This window comes from Bos indicus, chromosome 21 (assembly GCF_029378745.1).
Source record: "Bos indicus isolate NIAB-ARS_2022 breed Sahiwal x Tharparkar chromosome 21, NIAB-ARS_B.indTharparkar_mat_pri_1.0, whole genome shotgun sequence".
Taxonomy (NCBI): Eukaryota; Metazoa; Chordata; class Mammalia; order Artiodactyla; family Bovidae; genus Bos; species Bos indicus.
Genome location: NC_091780.1, coordinates 32422831 through 32448288, shown reverse-complemented (window position 1 = coordinate 32448288; position 25458 = coordinate 32422831). Strand labels below are relative to the sequence as shown.

At 53.4% G+C, this 25458-nt stretch overlaps 1 protein-coding gene across 4 annotated transcripts in view; it reads right to left on the bottom strand.

Annotated features, from left to right (window-relative positions):
- PSTPIP1 (proline-serine-threonine phosphatase interacting protein 1) overlaps nt 1-25458 on the bottom strand; it is a 44397-nt gene that overhangs the window by 10990 nt on the left and 7949 nt on the right. The window contains exons 1-3 of one of the 4 annotated variants that reach the window (XM_019983923.2): nt 14316-14339; nt 8508-8608; nt 8100-8174 (exon numbers count right to left, since the gene is read on the bottom strand). The exons of 1 other annotated variant lie outside the window; for it this stretch is intronic. In XM_019983923.2, coding sequence (XP_019839482.1) covers nt 8100-8174; nt 8508-8608; nt 14316-14324 — 185 coding nt within the window. In that variant the 5' untranslated portion in view covers nt 14325-14339. Of the gene's footprint in view, nt 1-2296; nt 2450-8099; nt 8175-8507; nt 8609-14315; nt 14340-25458 lie in introns of those variants that run through there. 2 more of the 4 variants (XM_019983922.2, XM_019983924.2) reach the window with 2 other exon arrangements.

Sequence of the window (25458 nt, the reverse complement as noted above, 5' to 3'; positions counted from 1 at the left end):
AACAGAAAGACCAGGGTCGGTAGGACAGTGAAGGGGGACCTGCAGTCCTGGCTGGGCCCAGGGACTTTTATTTTGGTGGGAGGGCCCTGGGTCACTCATACACGCTGACCTAGACCCAAGGGACCTTCACTCAGCCCATGACCACTGACTCAGAACTCAGGCTGGGATTTCTGGAATGCAAAGCGCTCTCTTTGGAAATTACAAAGCAATCAATGCCCCTGCCCCCATCCCCCAATGCTCTTGGCTTCTGCACATCTTCAGGCCTTCCCTCTCTCCCTGGAGCCCCTCCCCCATAGTCCTCTCCCAGATGAACAGAAGCAGGAGAGGGTGGGGTTCAGACTTGGCAGGGGGCCTGAGGACGTCTTGGAGGGAGATGAAGGGCAGCTATAGGGGAAGAGGGTGACAAGCAGGGCAGAGGTGCTGAAGGGGAGAGGTGTAGGGGCCTTTGGGCAGGAAGAATGGGATGTACAGTTGAGTACAGCGAGAAGCTGAGGGGCTCCCTGGTCCCTGGCTTGGTAGCTGAGTGGATGGTGGTGACACCTCTGAGAGGGCTCAGGAGAGAATATCGGGAGTTACTTCAGGGTGCACTGAGTTTGGGGTACTTGAGAAAACACAGTAGGAGGCATCAGTCTGAAGGGAGGACACCAAGGAGGAAGCAAAGGGAAGGAGCTGGCTAAGCATGGGAAGTGTGGAGGGTGATGCCTGAGGGTAGGGTTGCCAGGTGGCATAAATAAACTTACAGGACACCCAGTTAAGTTCAAATTTCAGATAGACAACAAAAGCTTTTTGAATATAAACATGCCCCATGTAAAATTTAGAACATACTTACATTTTAAAAATATTTGTTATCTGAAGCTTAATGGGACAGTCTATATTTTATCTGGCAGTCCTGCCAAGGGGGGCTGTCACCCAGAGCAATGAACAGAGGTGAGGTCTGAGCTAAGATGTCGGAGCTCACTCAGAACCCAGTCCTGTCTGCTGCTGATGGGTAAGGGGCACTTTGGTCAGAACAGGACTGATGGAAAAGTGCCTCTCCCAACCCATCTGCTCTCCAGCAGAGGCCTCTCTGAGGGGCGAGCTCCCCCTCCTGGCAGAGGAGGGAGGTGACTTGGAATCCCAGGTGAGGAACCAGGCTAGAGCTTCCTGCCCTCGAGTCCCATGTGCATTAGAAGCAGACCCTGGAGCCAGATGCCTGGGTTCACTCCAAGCTGTGCCACACACTCTCTGTATGACCTTAGACAAATGGCCTAGCCTCTCTATGCCTCAGTTTTCCCATCTGTAAAATGGGGATAATGATATCACAAGCAAAATGGTTGTGAGGATTAAATGAATTTATATGTATAAAGGTCTCTTAAGACCTGGTGCAAAGTAGATGCTTTGCAAGGGTTGCTGTCATTATGCCACCCTCCCCTGAGCCCACATCTGCACACCCCGACCAGTCCCGGGGGTCCCCCAGGCCCCTGAACCTGACCTGAGCTGTACCTCCCAAATGCCCCACCTAAGAGCTTACTACACACACCCCTCTTATCAGAAATGCCCATTGAATTCACCTTCGGGTTGGAGGCATCCCCTTGAAGCAGCCCCCATAGATTGGGTTCCCTTCCCATCACCCCCTACAGCCCTGTGGGCTGATGGGTACCAAGTCTCCAAGTGCACAGAGACGGTGTGTGGAGGTTGCAGGCTGGCTTGTCTACTCTCACGGGTAAAATTCTCTGCCTCTGACTATGGCCCCTTACCCAAGGAGACAAAAATACGCTGCCGCTCCTTGCTCACCGGGCCACCTGAGGAGCCAGAGCCAGAAGGCAGATGCCAGGTGAGGCGTCCTGTCACTGGCTGCATCCCTGTGCAGAGCAGCGTGCCTGCCCCCTGGTGGCCATATGACCACATGACACCCAGCGATACAGCTCTGCCCACCCCCGCCTGCGTGCCTGTGAGCGTGTGTGCTATGTCGCTTCAGTAGTGTATGACTCTTTTCAACCCTATGGACTGTAGCCCGCCAGTCTCCTATGTCCACGGGATTCTCCAGGCAAGAATCCTGGACTGGATTGCCATGCCCTCCTCCAGGGGATCTTCCTGGATCAGGTGGCAACTCACTTCCTGGATCAAACCCACGTTCTCTTTTGTCTCCTGCATCAACAGGCGGGTTCTTTACGACTAGCACCACATGTGGTGAAGACTCCCCCCGCCAGCATCTCCTCACCACCCTTGCAAGGCAGGCTTCACAAGGGGCTCCCTCCTCCCACAGGGACTCTTAAGAAACCGACCAGCCGAGCAGCAGCAGCAGCAGCAGCATCACCTGGCAGTCCTCAGAAGCGTAGCTTCTCGGGCTCCACTGCTGTCCTCCGGGAGCCGAAGCTCAGAGGCAGGGCCCAGCACACTGTTTCAACAAGCCTCCAGGTGCTGCTGATGTACATTCCAATGCGGGCCTCATTATTTAACGCTCACAACTCTGCCAGGCAGGGAGGGCACCATCATTAGCCCCATTTCACAGATGAGAAAAATAAAGGTCAGAGAGGTGACAAAACTGACCGTGGCTACAAAAGTGGCAAGTGGTGTAACTTTCTCTTCTTACCAGAGGAAGGAAAGGGTGAAGGCATGGTGACCCCACTTGCCTTGGTAGGGGGTGGAGAGGTCAGGACTCTGGCAGAACTGACACTTTGCCAGCGGTTACATTTCCTTCTTGCACACGCATCTCCTGCCTCAGTCGACCCATTTACGGTTAGAGCCTCTCTAGGCCCAGCACGGCCACCTCTCTACACCCCATCCCTCACCCACAACATGACTACATCCGGCCAGATCCCTCCCAGAGGCCAGGGCCTGCAACCTACTGGTCCTCACCTCCCTTTGGACCTCACATCCCACAGACACCTCAGAGTGTCCGAAACTGGGCTCTTCACCCTACAAACCTGCTCCTCCTCCAGGGCTCCCTTCTCAGCAAAGGCACCACACCTACCAGGTTATGCACACCTCCCCAATCTGTCCATCCACCTCTCACTGCCACCACCCTAGTCCCTGCCCCATCACCTCCATCCCTCCTACTTCACTTCTCATCTCTCATCCTTGTTCTCTGCCCACAGTCATTTGGCCACTTACCAGTTCCTCCTACATACCATGTTCCCTCTTGCGCCAGGGCCTTTGCACATGCTAATTCCCTATGTCAGCATCTTTGCCTGGCTCTCCCTTCTGTCTCTTCTGAGCATTTGTTCCTATTGTCATCTTAGGTTGACACATTTGTCTATCACTGCACTGAAATAAGAGCCTATTGAACAGGGGTAACATTTGGTTCTCCTCCCCGTTGTCGCCAGGATCACAGCCCAGTGAATTAAACTCAATACTCGATAAACCCCAAGGCCTTTTTCAACTCCAGACCACTCAGGGAAATCATCACCCACATTTCCCAGAGACGTTTGAACTGTGGTGCTGAAGAAGACTGGAGAGTCCATTGGACTGCAAGGAAATCAAGCCTGAATATTCATTGGAAGGACTGATGCCAAAGCTCCAATACTTTGGCCACCTGATGCGAAGAGACAACTCATCAGAAAAGGCCCTAAAGCTGGGAAAGATTGAGGGCAACAGGAGAAGGGGACGACAGAGGATGAGATGGCTGGATGGCATCACTGATGCAGTGGACATGAGTCTGAGCAAGCTCCGGGAGATGGTGAAGGACAGGGAAGCCTGGCGTGCTGCAGTCCACGGGCTCACAAAGAGCCGAACACGACTGAGCAGCGGAACAGCAACAGCTCTGCTGGGTCTCCACCGCGTGTCAAGGACGGAAGCCCCGTGCAGGCCTCTGCCTCGTTGTCAGTCCCCATTGCCCTTTTCAACCTGGCTCTCAGGACACTCGGCCCAGAATTCTGCTTCAGACAGTTTGAATTTCCAGCGTCAGTGTCTCCTGTACTACCGTGTGACCCACACGATCTCACGGCCCCTGCTTTGCCATCCTCACCCGTGCCCCCTGCCAGCCACGAGGCTCCTGCCTCCCAGCTCCCAGGAGAGGGCTCCTCTCACTGCCCCACACGCTGGCCCAAGTGACCTGGCCTCCTTAGAGGAGGAGCAGCCCTGATAAGAACACAGGCCCCCTCTCTCACTGCAGTATCTTCAGTGATACCTTCATTCTCTGAGCTCGGAGGAAGAGAGATGATGGAAAAAAAAAAACAACCCTTCTGACAGGAAAGCAGTGTCTTAGGCTTGACAACTGGGGGTGAAGCAGAGACGTGAGTGTTTAAGGATTCAAGTGGGGGCTGTCCTTGCTCGCAGGTACTATTGGGTTGGCCAAAAAATTCAGTTGGGTATTTCATAACATGGAAAAATCCAAAAGAAATTTTTGGCCAACCCAATACAAAGGGACGCACAGGAAACTGACCCCAGCCCTGCCTCGATTCCCCTTTCTGAACCCCTACCCTGTGCAGCTTCCACGGCTTGTGTGGGACTCGGCGCCCTACCCGGGGCAGGATGAGCAAGAGAGGGAGATAACAGCTTTCTTGGGGAGGCGGTATTTCAGGCAGAATTCACAGGGGAGATATGAGGGCATCAGCCAGAGCAAAGGCCCCATGGTTGGAAGGAGGTTCGAGGGGAACTTTCTGCAGGGTTAGACGTGTGGTTCAGGCAATACTGAGAAGCCGCCTGCACCCACCTAGTGCTTCTTTAAAATGCACTGAAAGAGCTTGTGGGGATTCCCTGAGCTGGGGACCAGGTCTTATTTGTGTGTTCCTCATTGCCACTGCCCAGCAGATGCTTGCTGAGTTCATGTGTGAACGAGGTGAGCGCTAAAAGTCATCTAAAGGCCAGAATAACCTCGTCTCAATGTATGTGGCTATGTCTCAGGCCTTCTGGCCAGTCTGAGGTCAGGGGATGACGCAGAAATGCTCTGTCTTCAGGTGGCAGGGGTCGGGGAGTCTGGATGGCTTGCCCCTCTCAGCTCTTGCTGGGCTATTTCTGGGGTCACGGAAGCCCTTGGCTTTGGTCGTCCTCCTCCACCCTGTTCAGTCTATGCACCTTCAGCCCCCTCCATTCGTCCTCCCGGGGGCTGAGAATGAGCATCCCATGGAAGACAGGGGGCTTGGCCACGAGGAGGCACGGGGCTCCCCCCTTCCCCCAGTGACGGATGGGCCCTGGAGGATGAGCTTCCAGCCCCCACGTGGAATAGCCAAGCCAGCTTTGCCAGGTGCCAACCTCAACACAAGCTCATAAGTCTCCATGGCAACAAGGAAGTGACCCATGTTGTCATGGTTGCCACTCATCCTACGCACAGAGAGCCCCTCCAGGTTGGTGTAGGACAGGGTGACCTGGTCTAAGCCAAAAAGCTGATAGGCAGGCAAGGCCAGAGTGTCTGGGAGAGCTTCCTGGAGGAGGTGGGGCATGAGAAGGCCCTGGAAGAAGGTTCTAATGCAAAAGACCAAAAAAGGGGATGAGAGTGAGGTCACCCCCAGTGGGCTAGACCCCAGATTCAGGACAGTGGGGCCCTTTGTTTCATTTTAAAACCTTTGAGTTCCCATACCCCCAACATAGCTTGGGGCATGGCACACACTTAGATGGGTGATGGATGCTTGGCCCATAGTTAAAGAAAGCAATGACTTCATGGTCTCACCAACCTTAGGACATAACTCACAGAGCAACACTTATTAAGCACCCACAGTGCATCATCAGCTGAGCTGGGAGCTGCAAGGGGGCAAGGCCCTAAGGGAAGCAGCAGGTAGGCTGGGATAGTCCAACCCCTGCCTCCTGCTTCTCTGGCTCTAAATGTGCCCTGAGCTTTCCAGCCTCCAGCCTTTGTCCACGGTCCTCTCCCAGGAGGTGCCCTCTGCTCTGCCCTGCTCCTCTGGCCACTCTAGCTCACTGGGGAACTCGGGATGGGGCTGGTTCTCACACGCACTGCTCCCAGCCTGCTCTGGAACCTGTGCCGGGGGGGCAATGAGGCCCCTGTGGGTTTTTTTCCTGCCTCTCCTACTGCTGGGGAGGCTGAGCCCTGGGGCCTGGCCCTGCCAGCCCATGCTCCAGCTCCTAAGTGGTAGGCAGCAAGGTGGACCCTGACTCTGAGCTCCTCGCCCTGGTCTGGGGCTCTACCCTGTTGCTCCCACCTCAGAGGGAGGCTCTCCCTCCAGGGACCCCACCCTCCAGCTCTCTGGGCCAGAGAAGGGCTGGGCCTCAGAGGAAATGGTCTAGCCGGGCCAGGCAGTCTCCTCAGTGCTAAACTAAGCCAGGTGACCCCAATTTGTATGACTCATGGAGGGGCCCATGAGATCGTAATGACCTTCGATGTTTCTCAAGTATCACTGTGGCTTAGGGCTCTCTGCTTGACATTGTGTCTGCCCAGAGGAACTCATGAGTGTGACTGTTCACAGCTGAGGACCCAGGACTCAGAGAGGGGGAGTGACCACTCCAGGGTCACACAGCAAAAAGGGTAGGGCAGACCTTGCCCCACCTGGCCTCCTACAACCACACAAGGAATCAGGGCCGCCCAGAGCCTCGCCCTGGCCACTTCATGGTTCTAAAGATAGGGCCAGATACTGTGCACCTCTCCACCCTTCCCACTGCCCGCCTGGCTCCATTTCCACTTTATTCTCTTCACTGGTGGTTTCTCCTTCCCTGTTTTAAGTCCCCTGTGACTCACAGCCCCCTGAGTGTGCCTCATACTTCCTGCCTCCAGCCTGACCTCCCACTGTGGCCCTGCCTGGAGCACCCCCTCCATATCCCCCAGGAGGGCTTGTCTCTTGCTGGGAAAGTTCTCCTTTTCCAGCAGCCCTGGGAGGTCAGAAGGCAGGTGGGGACTCCTGGATCATGCTCCCTTGATTCCAACCCTGTCTGGGAATACAAAGAAGGTCCCCGTTCATTTTCCTTACTGTGTCCTGGTAAAGAATGCCCTTCTCTGTACCCAGCTTGTACCCAGCCTCAGTCCTGCCATTTTTATCTGCTCAGCAGCCCACTGGAGTCGACAGATGAGAACCAAACTCAGAGAGGTTAAGTGACTTGCCCACAGTCACACAGCTCATAAAGACCAAGCGGGGACTAGAGCTCCTACATTCTTACTCCTGGAGCTGCGGTCACACTTTCTGGTCCAAGGCAGGACCCTTGGGCATTGAGCATCCATGTCTCCTGGCTCTTCAACCTTCCTCTAGCCCTCCCTGAGTCTTCTCTGGCTCCAGGTTCCTGGTTAGAAGAAGGGTCGCCTATGTCTTTAGGAGACCTGGAGAGTGTTGTTTATTCATCTCAAATGAGGCGACCGGGTTCCAGGCTTTGCAGCTGACAGGCTCTGGGGCCACTTTCCTTGAGCAGAGCCAGACCCCCATGGGGAACGGGGGCAGGGGTGTGGGCAGGGCTTGCTATGGCAACCGCAGGCTGGGTCGGGTCTCTGGGCTCCCGGGGAGGAGGAAGAGGATTCAGTCGAGCCCTTCCAGGACTTGGAGTCCTCTCCGCCCCTCGGCCTGACTCAGCCCTTACCCAGCAGGGAGAGTCCACCCTTCCTCACCACTGCTAGAACGTTCTCCTTAGCTGCCCTCAAATTGAAACTCTCTCCGCACCTGCGTCCCTCTCACAGTCTGCATGCAGAGGTGCTGGCCCAGGGGCTTCCCAGCAGCAACTGCCCTCCCAGCCAGGCTTGGGCAGCCTCTAAGGAAGGCTGCACTGTCATCCCCTCACTGAGGAGGAAACGGAAACCCCAAGTGTCAGTGACCAGCCCCCCCACCCCCCACCGCTTCAAGGTCACATGGCCAACGGGTGAGGAGCAGGCACCCCCACCTCTGGGCCACACGTCCCTCCTGGAAGCTCGAGCTGACCCAATGCTGCAGGGGGCGCGGCAGCCAGTGGGGTCCTGTCACCCCTCGCCAGGGCTCTCAGGACTTGGATGGAGACCCCCAGGGAGTGTGGGCTGTGCCCCTTGCCCAGAGAGTCTCCTGGGAGCTCAGACTGTGGGCTTTTTGCCCCCACAAAGAACCTGACCTTGCCCAGAGTGCCCAGCACCCAAGAAAGCTGCCCACCAGCCACCCTGCCCCGGGAGCCACTCAGACCCTCACTGGCCCTCCCCATCCAGCCCACCCCAGGAAGCCCTGAACCCTGTCAAAAGGCCCAGAAAGTGCCTGGGGAAGCAGGCAGGGCCCCCTTACTTGATCTCCGTCTGGCCACCTGCCTTGCGGGCAATCTGCACCAGCTCCTTTCCGTACCGCTCCTCCGCCTGGGCCCTGCAACGACAGCCCCCAGGCACCGGTCTTGTCCATGGCTGCTGGCCAAAGCTCACCCTCAGACAGGCACAGCCACATGGCAGGGTCTGCCCGTGCAGGCTCTGGCCCTGCAGATGCCTCCTTGAGACGGTTAAGCCTCCAGCCCTTCTAAATAAACGTTGGCTGAATTCAAGCACATCTGATGGGACATTAGATATATTTGCCCACTTGGGGGAAGGCCCAGGCTGGGAAAAACAGGGGAATCATACTCCTGACTTCTTAGAGTAGGGGTGGCCTGCCAGCAGCCAGGCTGGCCTCGGGGCTCGGCCACCTCCCTTCCCTCCTGGCGCTCACCTCTGTCTCAGCAGCTCCTCCACATCCTTGCACATCTTCCTGCCATCCAGCAGCCGCTGCAGCAACACCTCGTAGCCCGTGTGAGCGGTGAAGTCCCTGCACTGGGACACAGGACAGAGGGGCGCGTGAGGGCCACGCTGGGGAGCCCTGTGTGTAGCCTGGCGAGGACCCCGCTGACCGCCGCCAGGACCTGGCTTCACCATCAGCCTCCATCTCCCCTATCTAAGGACAAGCTCTTGGGGTTCAGCACGTGGCCTCAAGCAGGCACACAGAGGGTCCCCCTTGTCTGTGGAGGCACCAGGTGGAGATGAGCCCTGCGGGGATCAGAGCTCACAGTCAGGACACTCTAACCTAAGGTGGCCTGGGGAAGGGCCCCCACCACAAGCCTCCATGATGACAGCCTTAGGAGGTGCCTGGCACCGTTCACCCCTGTCGCCTTCTCAAGAACCCTCTTACCTCAGGTGCCCAAGTGAGAAAACTGAGGCACAGATGGGTGAGGTGTACCCGGGGTGACCCAGCCTGAAAGCGGCAGGCCTGGCATTGAACCCAGGCTGTCTGGCTCGGGCCTACACCCTTCAGTCCTACCCTCTATAGCCTCTGCAAAGAATAGCAATTGCTGTTCCCTGACAACCCACTGTATGCTGGATGCCACGCAGGGCTCACCCTGTGGGCTCAGGGCATCCTCCTGCACCCACTGGGTGGGGTGAACGTCGAGGGTCAGGATCCGGCTCTCACAGTGCTGAGAGCAGGGCTTCTATGCCTCTCAGCCTGGCTCCCATCCATTTTTCCCCCCATCCATTCTTGAGGAAGGACCCCAACCCACCAGAGTGCTCAGCCAGGCAACTGGGGCCAGCCCCGAGAGGCAGCACCTACCTGTTTTCTTTTCCATTTCCACAGACCATCCCCCATCATGAGCCACAGAGATGGGGGAAGGGAGCCCCTGCTTCGATGCACGCTCCACAGCCCCGTCTCACAGCTTAGTGAATCAGCAGGTCTTTCCCAAGGCCACACACACTTGAGTCAAGAGCTGGCCATTGCTGCCCCATGCCTCCCCTCAAATGCTGTGTTGTGGGTGTGAGGGGAGAGGCAGGGAGAAGTCTAAATCAAGGAGAGCTTCCTGCAGGAAGAGGTATTTGAGCCCGGCTCTGGGCTTCCCAGGTGGTGCTAGTGGTAAAGAACCCGCCTGCCAGTGCAGGAGACATAAGAGACATGGGTTCAGTCCCTGGGTTGGGAAGATCCCCTGGAGGAAGAAATGGCAACCGACTCCAGTATTCTTGCCTGGAGGACCCCAGGGACAGAACCAGGGCAGGCTAGAGTCCACGGGTTTGCCAAGAGTCAGACACGACTGAAGCAACTTAGTACGCAGTGGGAAGAGAAGGTGTTGTTTTTCAAGGTCTAAGGAGAATCGGATGCAGTAGAGAAAGGCAGAGAGGCCACAAATTGTACCAGCTGGCCCCGTGCCAGGCCCAGCCCACCTTCAGTCAACTCAGAACGGTAGAATCTGCCAGCCCACAGGATGGTTAGGATCCCGAGTGCATGCCTCCTCCATAAGCAGCCCTAAAAGTTCCCAAGACTAGGCTCAGCTGCCCACAGGCTGATGAGCAGCAGGCCTGGGTCTTGGCTGGCTACTCAGGGCCCCAGGCAGAGTGGTCAGCCCCCAACGCCCACAGGCCTCTCTGCCCCAGCGTCTAGGCTGGTGTGGGTGCCCCAGGCTCCATTTCTGTAGCTTTCGTGGGCCACTTGCTACTAACCAGACAGCGGACCACAGCTTCCTGCCCCAGCCTCCCCCCTGCCCCTCCGGACCCCCAGGACAAAAGCCAGTGGCGGCCAGGGAGGAAGATGGGTCCTTGCTGCTCCTTCCCTGCCCCTGCCCTCTCCCCCTGAGGGGTCACTCTGAGCTGGACACCACAGACCACCAGAACTAGGAAGCGTCTTGTCCAGTGCCCCTCAGTCCTTGGGGAAACTGAGGCCTAGAGAAGGGGAAGATGCGCCTGAGGTCCCACAGGCAGAGCGGGATGAGGACTTGGACTTGCAGGGCCTGTTGTTACCCCGCCATGCCTCTCGGGGAGGGGAGGGCTGACCAAGCCCAGCCCCGCGGCAGACTCTCTGATCTTTCTTCCCAGCCCCTACTCCCCAGAGGAACCCCTCTGTCATTACAGAGACCCCCGAGTGGAAAGAGAAGCAAAAGCAAACCTACATTGGCCATTCTGGAGGAGGTGGCAGGCAGAGGGGCTTGCAGGCGGGGTCCTTGGAGCTCAAGTCCCCAAAGTTCTGCAGGCTCTAGAATCTGGCCCAGCCCTGACTCAGAGCAGGTGGGGCTTCGGCTGGGTGAGCCACCGTCACCAGTGAGTAGGTTGTTCCAAGGAAGTGCCAGACTCCCTGGGGGCTGTTCCCGGCTGGCCTGCACCCCCTCCGCCACCCCACCTCAGTTGCCTCCTCCGGGGCTTCTGACTCAGGGCTCAGAGTAGGGCAGAGTGGGGCTCAGGAAGCTGCTGAGGAAACGAACTAGCTAATCATTCAGTTAATCAATTAGTCCTGCAGGCTCACCGCCCTCCAGGGGCCCACCCTGGCCTTTCCTCCCGGCACCTAACTAGCTACAGCCTGTAGGTATTCTGGGTTCCCTTTCAACCCCTTGTTTACAGGCTCAGGTGGACATTTCCACAGTGTGGAAGCTACGAGACGGCAGGGGCCTCCCACCTCCTTGTGTCCCCCCGCAGCCTCCGTCACCTGAGACCTGCCTCTGGCCTTGCCCTTGGTGAAATAGTCATTTATTGAGTCCACCAGCCACACACGATACCAAGAGTATCACAGCTGTCTTCTTATTGGAAAACACCACACACCCAGGGAGTTAGGGTGGTGATGAGGAGGAAAAGAGGGTAAGTGACTGCCCGAGTTCCCTCAGCTGGTGAAGATCAGAATCTAGGATATGAACGCAGGTCAGCTTGTCCCCGGGCTTCCCAGCTGGCACTAGTGGTAAAGAAGCCACCTGCCAACGCAGGAGACGTGAGAGGCGCAGGTTCGATCGTTGGGTTGGGAAGATCCCCTGGAGGAGGGCATGGCTCCTCCCTCCAGTGTTCTTGCCTGGAGACTCCCATGGACAGAGGAGCCTAGCGGGCTGACAGTCCATGGGGTCTCAAAGAGCTGGACACGACTGAAGTGACTGAGCACACATGCAGTTTGTCCCCAAAGCTACATCAGACATTCAGTCCAGTTCAGACATTGGTAGTCCAGCAACTCTGTTACATTTTGAAACATCAAAAAAAAAAAAAAAAACCCTCTTTTGAAGATGATTACTCAGACTCCCTCTGCCTCAAACCAAAGCCGTGTTTCCGTCTGTCATTCAGTTACCATGGATTCTTAGAGGCCAGCTCCGTGCCCGGGCTGGGTCAGAGGAACGCTGCCCTGGAGAAGGGCCGGCTGGCTCTGCAGATGTGAGCGGACAGCCAGCAAACGGCCAGAGGCCCCACCCTCGCCATGTGGCACCTGGGGTGATCCACCCCAGGGCGGGGTGCCAGGTGTCAGGCAGATGCAGGTCCCTCCTGGGGAGACCTCCCCCAAGCCGGATGTGGGACCCCAGGCCTTGCCATCCACTCTGTGTGGCCATTCTTGGCCTCCCTTGCCCCACACTGGTCAGATCAGGGCTACAGGAGAAGGTGTTCCAGGCTGCTCCGGCCAGAAGCGTATTCCTGCCTCCACCTGAAAGGGGCATGCGAGAAGCCTACGAGCTCGGGGCTCTGGTCTCTGCTCAGGGATGGCCCACCTGCTCCCTTGGCTGGATGGCCCTGGATGTGTCACAGTCCAGGCCGGCAAGCCGGCCCCAGCCCTGCCATGCCCCCACTGCGCAAGTACAGAGGGAGCTTTGTGCCCATTGCCACTTCCTCCTTGTCACACCCATGCCATTCTTGGTGGCTGCATTGGCTGGGCCACAGAGACCAGAGCCCCAAGCAAGCCACTTCCCTTCTCAGGACCAGGTTTCCTCATCTAGGAAATGCCTGGGGAGGACAACCTCTCCTGGCCCCAGACAGCCCACCCCATGTGGGCACAGCCCCCTGGGGGCAGACTGGCTGCCAAGTTTAGGGATGGGGCCCAGACCTGGCCCGAGAGACTGGACAGAGTTTAGCAGACCATTTATGGGTTCACACCCCACCCTGTGGTCCTGGGCGCTCTCAGCTTCCACTTCCCTCCCTGTAACAAGAGGCCTAATGGTTCCCTCCACCTACAGTTGATCTAAGAAGCCGGTGAAACAATGTACACAGATGAGATGAGGAAACACAAGGTCAGAGGTTGCCCTGAGCTGGCGACGGGGCTGAGGATTATTACCCCTATTTTACAGATGACAAAAACGGAACCCAGAGAGGTTAGCTACCTGCTCAGAAGTCGGTGGGAAACAGCCAGGTTTTGAGCCCTGCTCTCCCAAGCCAGAACTTAGCGCATCCCCCACCTCTCTGCAAAGCCCTGAACTCAGTAGCTGTTCAGCAAGAGCAGCTCCCCATGCCTTGCCGTGGCCCCCCCTGGCTCTCACCAGCCCCTTCTGGCTGGCTCTCACCGGACGGAACCCAGCTGCTCAAGGCTGGAAAACACCGAGTTATCCTCCTACTGAGTTATACACCCTTCCCCACCAGAGGGTCCATTTAAAAGGCTGCAGAAGCTTTTTCAAATGTTCCCTTACATGAAATTCCAGAATATAAAGTATCTCAGAGGACAGCTAAGCCTCTCACCTTAGAGGGAGAGGCCTGGGATTTGGTCACAAGTCTGATCTGCCAGGAAGAAGCTGGGTACTCTTGGTGAAGCCCTTGTCCTTTCTGGGGCCGCCTGACTGTGTTATGGGTTTGGGGAGAGGAGGTGACCTTCAACTGTTCTTTCAGCCTGGAGGCTGCTGTGTGTCTGTTGGCTTTTGGAAACCATGGCAACCATAACTGCATCTTACCTGGAGATGTCTGAAGTCAGGGGTGGGCTGAAGCTGCCCAAGGGGAGTCTGAGGGAGTGTGAGGCCTGGAAGGGAGCGGTTGGGGGCTGACACCCATACATCTCCTGGGAACCAAGTGGAGGCTGGGAAGGTGGCTGGGAAGAGCTGCCTGTAAGTCTTGGCTGGTGAGAAATGCCTGGCAGCCAAGAAGGAGCCCTCGAAAAAAGCTGCATGGAGTAGATGATGGGGTGCAGCTGGGAGGGATCAGACATGGACAGCTGCAGGGAAGAGAGTGGGACAGCCAGGGGACAAGGTCCCCAAAGGACCTGCAAAAGTAGCCAGGAGAGGAAGAGCTGACCTGTGGGCATCAGTCACCTGCTGCACCAGCAGCAACTGCACCAGGAAAATAAGACCCTTCATCCCTTTAGGCCTTCCAACCCCACACCCGCGCCGGCTGTAGAGACGCTAGAAGCAGTAAGCAGTGGGGGTGACAGAGACCGACCCTGTGCTCTGCGCGCATCATAGGCTTCCAATCACAGGCAAAGTCGGGGAGACTGGGGAGCTTTCAGGTGAACAGGAAAGTGAGATCTGGATACGAGGTTGAACTGGAGGGAGTTAGACCTGAAAAGGACTGGACACGCTCTATCACACGCCCAGGGGTGAGGAAGGGAGAGCTACCACTACCGCTTTGGAAGGCGGAAGGAAAAAATTCAAGCTTCCTGCTTGTGCCTTACCAAATTCAGAGACTGTTTCATAAAATGCTTACCATTCTTCTCAGAAACCTTTCTAATGACTGACATGCTCTTGGGTTGCTAGGCTCTTTATATATTTAATCTAACTTTTTTTTTTTAAATCACCTTTTACTGGTGGGAGAAGAGACAGAGCAGGGAGACTGGACTCACCGCTTTCATCTCAGGAAGCTCCAGAAGCCAAGGACAGCAATTCTGAATACGGTTATAGGCTGCACGGTACTCGGGCGACCTCACCTTCTAATTTCACCACAATTTAACAGAAAGGATTTCTGTGGCCAGCGCCTACCGTGGCTAGCTTACTAGCTACCAGTCCACTGTTGCTTGTCTGCTGTGCGCAGAGAAGCAAAACCACTGGGATTGTCAGAACACCTGAGGAAGTGAGTACTGAACTCTGGAGAAGGCAGAGCGTGGGGCGGTTTGCCTCCTGGGTCCCAGTGCCCACGTCTGTACAGCAATGCTCAGCAAATAGACTGGACAAAGGCTGCGAACATAGGGAGGCGCTCATGTGGACGTGCCTTCATGACAGCTGGCTCCTGAGCCGCCCCGAGTAGAAGACCAGACCATTTGTTTGCAGTTCAATGACTAGTTACCCAGCACCTTAATTAAGCCAGACAGACCCGTCCCCTCTACTTCATACAACATGTTACTACCCCATTGTACAGATAAAGAAACTGAGTCTCAGAGAAGATAAGTCAATGAATAGCAGCCAGGATTTTTCCACTGCCCCACAGCTAGTACCCTACAGTAGGTCTCGTCTCTACCATTATTGATTGCTAAACTGAGAGACGGCAAAGAACAGATACTCAGGTATTGCTTGGATGAATGGGTGGATGGATGGATGAATGGGTGGATAGATGGATGGATGGATGAACTGATGAACCAGAGACTTCAGTGAGCAAGCTGGATGTTTACCCAGAGAATCCCAGGAGGAGAGCTGGGTACAGAGGGCTGGGTACCAGGCCTCAGCCCTTGAGGAGCTAGTAAGGAATGTGATCATTTGTAGGCCTTTGTAGGGCCTTCAGGAGTAGGCAATGGCACCCCACTCCAGTACTCCTGCCTGGAAAATCCCATGGATGGAGGAGCCTGGTAGGCTGCAGTCCATGGGGTCTCTAAGAGTTGGACACGACTGAGTGACTTCACTTTCACTTTTCACTTTCATGCACTGGAGAAGGAAATGGCACCCCACTCCAGTGTTCTTGCCTGGAGAATCCCAGGGACGGGGGAGCCTGGTGGGCTGCCGTCTATGGGGTCGCACAGAATCGGACACAACTGAAGCAACTTAGCAGCAGTGGAGCCTTCAGCGAAAGAGGGAGCATCTGTGTTTGGTGTCCCCAGAGCCTCAGCCAGGACTCACAGGGAAGTAGACAGGGAGGCCAACTCCAGATCGGTACAAAGAAGGACTTTCCAAGAGCCCATGTAGCCCCAAATATGGAGCACAGGTAAGTCGCTTTGCTGGGTTGAGAGTGCCCCGTAGCTAGGATCTGGTAAGCAGGTTAGGGATTCTGCAGAGAGGATTCAAGCCTCAGATGATGTGTCCTACTAGGTGTTCTGAGTCTGGATGTCCCCTGACTTAAAGACTGGAGGGGTCCATCTGTAAGCAGGCAAATGTGGGGTGACTTATGGCTTTTCTAAGATGGCTCAGGATAGGTGTCAAAGGGAGAGAGCCAAGAAAGCAGTAGACTCTTAAGGAACAAAGCACATTGAACGTGGTTAAATGAGCTAATCTGGGGCTTGGGATTAGAAATGAGTTTCCAGAGGGCTCTAGATCTCCACTGAGCCCTGGGCTGAGGCCTCTTCACCCAAGCAGCCCCGTTGCATGGTCCCTGAGATGTCCAGGCCCTTGACCTGGGGCCCAGCTGGGCCACAAGCTTTGGGGAACCCGGAGACCTGGGGTTGTTTCCTGCAGCCTTGGGTGAGGGGGAGAGTGGAGCTGTTAGAGGCCTGTGAATGTTCAGGGGCTCCTAGGAATCCCACATTGCAGAGTTTGGAGGCCGGGGAATAGCACAAGTACCAGAAAGGGACCTCCTGTGCCAACCTGGGGCCTCATCTCAGTAACACAGACCCTGGGAGGATTTGAGGATGAGAGAGGTTATATAACTTGTCCCGACTTCAACACCAATTGTGTGGGCGTGCTGGCTTCCTACTTTGTGACTTTGTTGTTTCAAGTAGGCCTCCTCCAACATCAGGAAGGAAGGGCCTCCTCTACGCGCTCCCCTTCCCCCATCCTGTGAAGCACTGCTCACTTCCCCTCCATTCTTAAAGGCCCAGCTCAATCCCCCACGTCTTCCTCCTGCGTTAAGAAACCAAAATGGGCAGAAGTTAGCACAAGGGACAGGGCAGGAAGGGAACACAAGTCTGGGCAGAGGCCTGGAGGTGGCATTGAGCCCCTTGGGTTCAGGAGACTGGAAGCCTGATGCTCAGAGCTGTGAGCAGCGAGGGGGCTGAAGGGCCAGGACAGGTGTCTGAAGAGGTGGCCTGAGACCAGCTCGGGGAGAGCCCCGAGTCAGGCAGAGCCAGCGGTGGGACCCTCCCAGAAAGTAACGGGAACCAGGGCCAAGTTCCCAGGTCAGGAGTAGGGAGCAGGGCGGGTGGCATGTGGAGCGGTAGAAGCCCATGCCCTCTATGCCTCTAATTCTCAGAGAAGCCTGCAGTGTCAGGGCTGTACCCTGATTGCCCCACGTCACAGGTGACAACTGAGGCTCAGCAGCCGCCTACAGTGCAGGAGCCGTGGGTTCGATCCCTGGGTCCGGAAGATCCCCCAGAGGAGGGCATGCCAACCCACTCCTGCATTCTTGCCTGGAGAATCCCCATGGGCAGAGGAGCCTGGTGGGCTACAGTCCATGGGGTTGCAGAGAGTCAGACACGACTGAAGTGACTGAGCACACACGGACGCACGGAAGATGAGTGGCTGGCCCCGGTCACACAGCTCCTCTGTAGGTGGGCAGGAGGCAGGTGTCAGGCCAGGGCTGAGGGTAGGTGGGGAAGGTGGATGGAGGTTACTGAGCCACCACAAACACTAAGCCCCAGAGGAGACACTGACCCATAAGCAAGGACAGGCAGTGACCACACCCTGTGCAGAGCCAGCCCCATGGCTCCTTGCTGCACAGGCTCCAGCTTGTGAGTGACCAGCCAGGAACTGGGGGCCAGCACCAATAGCCAAGGCTGTGTTTCTACTTGTCCCTTTCCCCAAGCATCACCCCTTCCACACCACATATACCTGCCATGGCCCATGGGTGCACCCCCTTATCAAGAAGAAGTTCAGGCAGGGGGTGTGGAAAGAGTCCAGGTACCGGGTTCTGGTCCTGGCCAAGCCCATGCTTACAGACAATGTGAACTTGGGCAAGTTACTTAACCTCCCGTGCACAGATTCCCTCCTCTATAAAATGACTGTGAACACACTGCCCTCCTCCCAGGGGCCCTGAGGACTAAATGAAATAATATACGTAGGAGCCCAACAAAGGTCATCCTGAGACTTAATGAGCTCCTGGAAAAGGGTGGCCATGGTGATCAGTATATATTAAGTGAAAGTAAACCAAGAAAGGAAATAAAAGAGGAGAGCTGGGTTTGAGTCCTAGCTGTGACACTTATCTCGACTGGTTGCTTCCTGTCTCTCAGCCTCAGGTTTTTCATCTGTAAAGCGGAATGAACACTTGGACTCCGATGCTCACGGGGCCAAGGCGGGGTGTCTTGCTTGGTGGTATAAACTGCTGCAGGGTGAGAACTGGCAGATTCTTCTGGGTTCAAGACTTCCTCAAGACAGAGGTGGGCCCACTCCTCACACCTCTCCCCAAAGGCAGGAAGAGACCCCTGGCAGCCCCTGCAGAAGGCCCCTCAGCCTCCTCTGCTGCCCTTGGCAGGTTCTGGACCTCAGAGCTGACCCTTGGGCTCTGGTTGCAACACCCTCCAAGCCCAGGGGCTTTCTGGGTCTCCTGTACCTGCTGGGGGTCTGCACGTGGGGCTCCTGCCTTTATTAGGTCATTAACATTCATTTGACCACATCTGTCTTTTAACCACAGTGATAGATTTAATACAGACAAGGAGCCAGAAACTGAGAGGGTGGAGGGACTCAACCATGAGGGCAATGGAGTCCAAGCAGCCCGCTCAGTGCTAAAGGCAGTGTGAGAGACAAAGATGGCACCTGCCACCGTCTTCGGGTTCTGCATTAGAGACTGGGAATTGCTTTAGCCTGGCCAGCACAGCCAGTGGGTATCAGGCGTAGAGCAGCACTGAGGGAAAGCAGATCTTTAAGTGGAGCAAGATGCCGCCTCTGGGGGCCTGGGGCTCTGGGGCTGCCTGAGGCAAGCCTGTCCTCTCTGGGACCGTCGCTGCTTAACGTTCCCTCCCAGCATCACTTGCACCCACACGTTGTTGGTGTGTGTTTAGTCGCTCAGTCATGTTCGACTCTTCGCGACCCCATGGACGGGAGCCCACCAGGTGTCTCTGTCCATGAGATTCTCCAGGCAAGAATACCAGAGTAGGTTGCCATTTCCTCCTCCAAGGGATCTTCCTGACCCAGGGATCGATCCTCTGTCTCCTGTGTCTCCTGCATTGCACCAAACATGTTGGTAGGACTCAAACCAAGGCCACTGGGTCCTGGAGTGCAAACTCCTCCCCTCGCTGAACCTGCAGCTCTTCTAGGCTTAGGGGTGGTCTGCATCTGAAAATAAAATTCCAGCAATGGCTCGGCAGCTCCTGCCCTGCCCTGAGGCCTAGTTTTATCTGCTGGTTTTCCCCTGACCCTGGAATCAGCCACACTGTTCCTTTGGCTCCAGCATCAATTTGCATCCTCATCTGGGTCAGAGTGAGAACAAGTGCAGACGCCAGCTCAGCACCTACTGTGCTGCCTTCCAGTAGCGCAGATCCTCGTGCTGTGCAGACCTTCATGCCCCACAAGTGCAGTTTTCATGACAGCTCCACGGACACTGATCCAGACGTCTCTGTTGATCCCCTGCCTACCACCTCACCCTGTTTGCGTGGACTGACCCCAGCTGACCTTCCTACCACCTGCAGTCTGGGGTTCCCAGGCCTGGGAGAGTGGTCTCAGAGCTGGTCCAAACGAAGGGGAAACATTCAAGAGGTGACAAAGAAGGGGACTTCTTTTGCTTCAGTGGCTGCCAGTTGGGAAGTTGAGGATCAGAAATCCTGATTTTCAAAGGCCTCTCGGGTCTAAGCAGGCCAAGGCCAAGGTGGACATCAGTTCCCTCAAGGCTTTCTCATGGTCCACTGAAGAAGTAGGTAACCCCAGCCTATGGGACAATTGTGCTTGAAGAATGAAAGCTGGTGGGGACTCAAGGAAGCTCAGAAGTCATGGGCCTTCCCAGGGGCCAAAGGTGGGGCAACTCTAAGGAGGAGCCCACCATCCCAAGGGGATTCTCTCAAAGGATGGTGTCTCTCCACGTATGTCCAGGCTTGGGAGAGTTAGAGGGGGGTTGTCATAGACTGGTGGCAACCTTATGTGCGCGTGCTAAGTCACTTCAGTCATGCCCAGCTCTTTGCAACCCCATGGACCGTAGCCTGCCAGGGCTCTTCTGTCCATGGGGATTCTTCAGGCAAGTACACTATACTGGGTTGCCATGCTCTCCTCCAAGCGATCTTCCTGACCCAGGTATTGAACTCCAGTCTCTCAAGTCCCTTGTGTCTCCTGCAATGGCAGGCAGGTTCTTTACCACTAGCACCACCTCAAAAATGTTCAAACTTCAGTTTCTTCGCCCATAAAAACACCTCAAGTGTAGAGAAAAAGGAACCCTCCAACACTGTTGGTGGGACTGTAAACTGGTACAGCTACTATGCAGAACAGTACGGAGGGTCCTTAACAAACTAAAAATAGAGCTACCATATGATCCTGCAATCCCATTCCTGGGTATATATGCAGAGAAAAGCATCATTCAAAAATATTCTTTCATCCCATTGTTCATTCCTATACTGTTCACAATAGCCAAGACATGGAAGCAACCTAAATGTTCATCAACAGATGAATGGATGAAGAAGATGTGGTACATATATTCAGAGAAATACTATTCAGCTGTAAAAATGAAATCATACCATTTGTAGCAACACAGATGGACCTAGAGATTATCATACTAAGTGAAATAAGCCAAACAGAGAAAGACAAATATCGTATGACATCACTGAAATGTGGAATCTAAAAAAAAAAAAATGAACTTATTTATAAAACAGAACTAGATCCACAGGCAGAAAACAAACTATGGTTACCTAAGGGGAAAAGCAGGGAGGGATACACTAGGAGTTTGGGATTAGCAGATACCTGTGGCAGTGGCACCCCACTCCAGTACTCCTGCCTGGAAAATCCCATGGATGGAGGAGCCTGGTAGGCTGCAGTCCATGGGGTCGCTAAGAGTCGGACACGACTCAGCGACTTCACTTTCACTTTTCACTTTCATCCACTGGAGAAGGAAATGGCAACCCACTCCAGCGTTTTTGCCTGGAGAATCCCAAGGACGGGGGAGCCTAGTGGGCTGCCGTCTATGGGGTCACACAGAGTCGGACACGACTGAAGTGACTTAGCAGCAGCAGTGTGCTCTGCTAAGTCACTCAGTCATGTCTGACTCTTTGTGACCCCATGGACCATAGCCCCCCAGGCTCCTCTGTCCATGGGATTCTTCAGGCAAGAATATTGGAGTGGGTTGCCATGCCCTCCTCTAGGGGATCTTCCTGACCCAGAGATCAAACCTGTGTCTCTTGTGTCTCCTGCATTGGCAGAGGGGGCTCTTTACCATGAGGCTTTCCCAGGCCACCTGGGAAGCCCCAGTGATACTGATGAACCTATTTACAGGGCAGGAATAGAGACACAGATTTATACTAGAATTCTGGAGTGGGTAGCCTATCTCTTCTCCAGGGAATCTTTCTGACCCAGGAATCTAACTGGGATCTCCTGCATTGCAGGTGGATTCTTTACTAGCTGAGCTACCAGGGAAGCTGCAAAAGAGAAACTGTTAGTGGGTCAGTTGTGTCCAACTCTTCATGGCCCCATGGATTGTAGCCTGCCAGGCTCCTCTGTCCATGGGATTCTCTAGGCAGAATACTGGAGTTGGTTGCCATGCCCTCCTCCAGGGGCTCTTCCAGACCTAGGGACCGAACCTAGGTCTCCCACTTTGTAGGTAGATTCTTTACCATCTTAGCCACCAGGGATACTACTACATATAAAATAGATAACCAACCAGGGGCTACTGTATATCACAGGGAACGACACTCAATATTTTATATAATCTTAAGGGAAAAGAATCTGAAAAGAATGTATATATATACATATATAAAATATGTATAACTGAACCACTTTTTTGTATACTTTAAAGCAACATTGTAAGTCAACTGTATTTTTTTAATTAAAAATTAAAAAAACACCTTAACGCAGGACCTTAATAGCCAACAACATTAAAAAAAAGAACAAAGTTGGAAGACTCACACTTTCTAATTTCAAAACTCACTACAAAGCTATCGGAATTAGAATAGTGTGGTTTTGTCCTAAGGACAGACTTACAGACCAATGGAATGAAATAGAAAGCTAGAGATAAGCACTCACATATACGGTCAACTGAGTTTCAACAAGGATAAGACCATTCAACGTGGAAAAGACCATCCTTTCAACCAAAGGTGATGGGGAAATGGATATTCACATGCAAAGGCATGAAGTTGGACACTTACTTAACACCATATACAAAAACTAACTTAAAATGGATAAATGACCTAAATGTAAGAGCTAAAACTATAAAACTCTGAACAGAAAATAGGGGGAAAGTTTCAAGACATTGAATTTAACAATGATTTCTTGCATATGATACCAAAAGAACAGTCAATAAAAGAAAAAATAAATTAGACTTTATCAAAACAAAAAACTTTTTTTCGTTAAAAGACAGTATCAAGAGAGTGAAAAGACAATCCACAAATTAGGAGAAAATATTTGCAAATCATACTTAATTACTATCCAGACTATATAAAGAACTTTAAAAACTGAACCACAAAAAGATAACCCAATTCAAAAGTAGGCAAAGGACTTGAATAGACATTTCTCTAAGGAAGATAAACAAACTGTCAATAAATGTGTAAAAATATGCTCAACATCACTAGTCACTGGGAAATAGGAATCAAAACACCAGTGAGGGACTTCTCTACCTGACCCGTGGTTAAGGGTCTACACTTCCACTGCAGCAGGCCCAGGTTTGATCCCTGGTCAGGCAACTAAGATCACACATGTCGCAAAGATAGGCAAATAAATAAATAAAAGGAGCCAAAGTTAAAAAACAAAAAAATGAAATACCACTTCATGCCTACTACGATGCCTATGATTGGGGAAAAGACACAGGAAATAACAAGCCCTGGTGAAGATGAGGAGAAATTGGAACCCTTGTGCATTGTTGATGGAATGTAAATGGAGCAGCTTCTGGGGAAAATATTGATAGCTTAGCAGTTACTCAGCATGTTAAACATAGGATTACTTATGATCCAGCAACTCCATTCCTAGTTTTATACCCAAAAGAACTGAAAGCAGGAATTCAAGCCAGTATTCAGTTCAGTTGCTCAGTCACGTCCAACTCTGTGACCCCGTGAACCGCAGCATGCCAGGCCTTCCTGTCCATCACCAACTTCCGGAGTCCACTCAAACCCATGTCCATTGAGTCAGTGATGCCATCCAACCATCTTATCCTCTGTCATCCCCTTCTCCTCCTGCCCTCAGTCTTTTCCAGCATCAGGGTCTTTTCAGATGAGTCAGCTCTTCGCATCAGGTAGCCAAAGTACTGGAGTTTCAGCTTTAGCATCAGTCCTTCCAAAGAACACCCAGGACTGATCTCCTTTAGGATGGACTGGTTGGATCTCCTTGCAGTCCAAGGGACTCTCAAGAGTCTTCTCCAACACCACAGTTCAAAAGCATCAATTCTTTGGCGCTCAGCTTTCTTCACAGTCCAACTCTCACATCCATACATGACCACTGGAAAAACCATAGCCTTGACCAGATGGACCTTTGTTGACAAAGTAATGTTTCTGCTTTTTAATATGCTGTCTAGGTTGGTCATAACTTTCCTTCCAAGGAGTAAGTGTCTTTTAATTTCATGTCTGCAGTCACCATCTGCAGTGATTTTGGAGCCCAGAAAAATAAAAGTCAGCCACTGTTTCCACTGTTTCCCCATCTATTTGCCATGAAGTGATTAGTACATCCATGTTCATAGCGACATTTTTCATAATATATGAAATGAGATAAAAACCCAAGTGCCCAATAACACATGAATAGATAAACAAAATGAGGTATACACGTAGCATGGAATATTTTTCAGCCATTAAAAGGAATGAAATTCTGATACATGCTAAAACATGGATGACCCTTAAAGACACTATGCTAAATGAAGCAGGACAAATACTCCTGATTCTACTTATACGTGGTCCCTAGCATGGCAAGTTCATAGAGACAGAAAGTAGAGTAGGAGATGAGAGGCAAGATAAGGAGTTATTATTTAAGGGGTATAGAATTTCTGTTTGAAATGATGAAAAAGTTTTGGAATTAGTAGTGATGGTTGGTAGAACATTATGAGAGTACAGATGCCACTTAATTGCACACTTAAAAATGATTAAAATGGTAAATTATCTGTTATGTATATTGACATTGGCCACAAAAAAGTAATTGTATAAGGTTAAAAAAAATCCCCTCTATCCTCTACTAATTCACAAGTGAGTCAAATGAGGTCACATAAATGGTAAACGCCAGATATATGCTCATTGTCAGCAATGGCCATGTAGCAGAAAAACCACAGTTCTCAACACCAATGGAGAACTTTGAAAACTACTGCTCCTCCGCCCTGAAATTTGTATGTAATTGACCTGGAGCTGCGACTGGGCATTGGGGTTTGTGACCCCTGTCACATTTCTGATCTTATCTCCAACCACTCTTCACCTCCATCACTCTGCCCCAGCAGCATAGGCCTCCTTGTCCCCTGAATAGGTCAAGCACCCTCCTGACTCAGCCCATCACCCCTTCTTTTTCTCTCCAGTATGGCTTAGCTTCTGCTTTTCTATTTCCGCAGTTGGGAACCCTGATCCCATCTGGCTGCCCCATCCCCACCCTGGCTGCTAGTCTCTGAAGCAGCAGCAGATACTTCCTGTTGCCCAATAGTGGGTGGCCTGTCAACACCAGGGAAGGGCCTGTCACTCACTGGCCTGCTTCTATTATCCATTGCTCAGGATGTCAGGTCTCAGCAAACCACCACACACTCTTGCTAATGTCAAGGGCGCTCTGACCTGACCAGGGAAGGTAGCAGCCAAGCCTAGCCCAGCAGCCCCAACATCCATCTGGGTGGCACCCCCAGGCCCACATCCCCTCTATAAGCCATGGTTTTCTCTCTATAAAGCAGGAATAAGAATACCAGCCTCATGGGGCTATTGCATCTTGTTACCTGAAGCCACAGGAATGACTGTCAAATGGTGGAATTTAGTATCCAGTGGTGAACAGAGTTGGGGAGGCATCCTGAGATTAGGAAGACCTACATATGAGGCTCACGCTGTAGGTGCCTATCCAGTTAAAAGTCAGAATCCCTTGGGATCTCTTCCTGATCTACTAGCTCCCAATGCTGAGCAGCAGCACGTGGTCCCCTGAGGACTGTGCTTAGTGTCTCCATCCTCAAAGCCTTTATCTCAGTTGAGAATCACTCTAATATCCTACAGATGAGGAAACTGAAGTTCAGAAAGGAGAAAGGATTCTCCAAGTTCCCCCTCAGCAAGTGAGGGGGGAAGCTTCAAAGAGGCCTGTCCCCATTCTGAGCCTGGAGCACAGAGAGTGACTAAGCCCGCGAGGGGGGGGAGCCTTCCGGAGCTAGTCCAGCAGGATGCCCTAGCTAGCGTGGGCAGCCCCCAGGGCACCGGGTACCACTCTCTCTTACTAGAAGTGAGGCAGTTTCGATTTCCGCAACTAGTTCCCTCCATCGTTTCGTTTGCAGCGTCAGACAGGCTCTAGCTGAGGCAGACAGGCATCCTAACCACAGCCCACAGCCTCCAAGCTTTTTTGCATGAGAGGAAACATCCGTCACTGGAGAGGGTGAAGAAAGGAAGAAAGGCTCTCTGCCTCCACTCAAGGCTGGTCAAGAGCTTTTAAAGCCCAGCCGGGGTCTTCCCTTCCTACAGTCACCCTATGCAATCCTCTGGGCCAGAAAACCCGTCTTACAAACCCACTGCACCTGCTCCCCCTCCACACCTTTACCCATGCCAGGCCTTCCACCTTTGCCCTCCCACCAGCTCCCAAGTCCTCCCCCACCTTTCCAGGCCCAAGCAGGGCCCTCCCTCTCCATCCCAG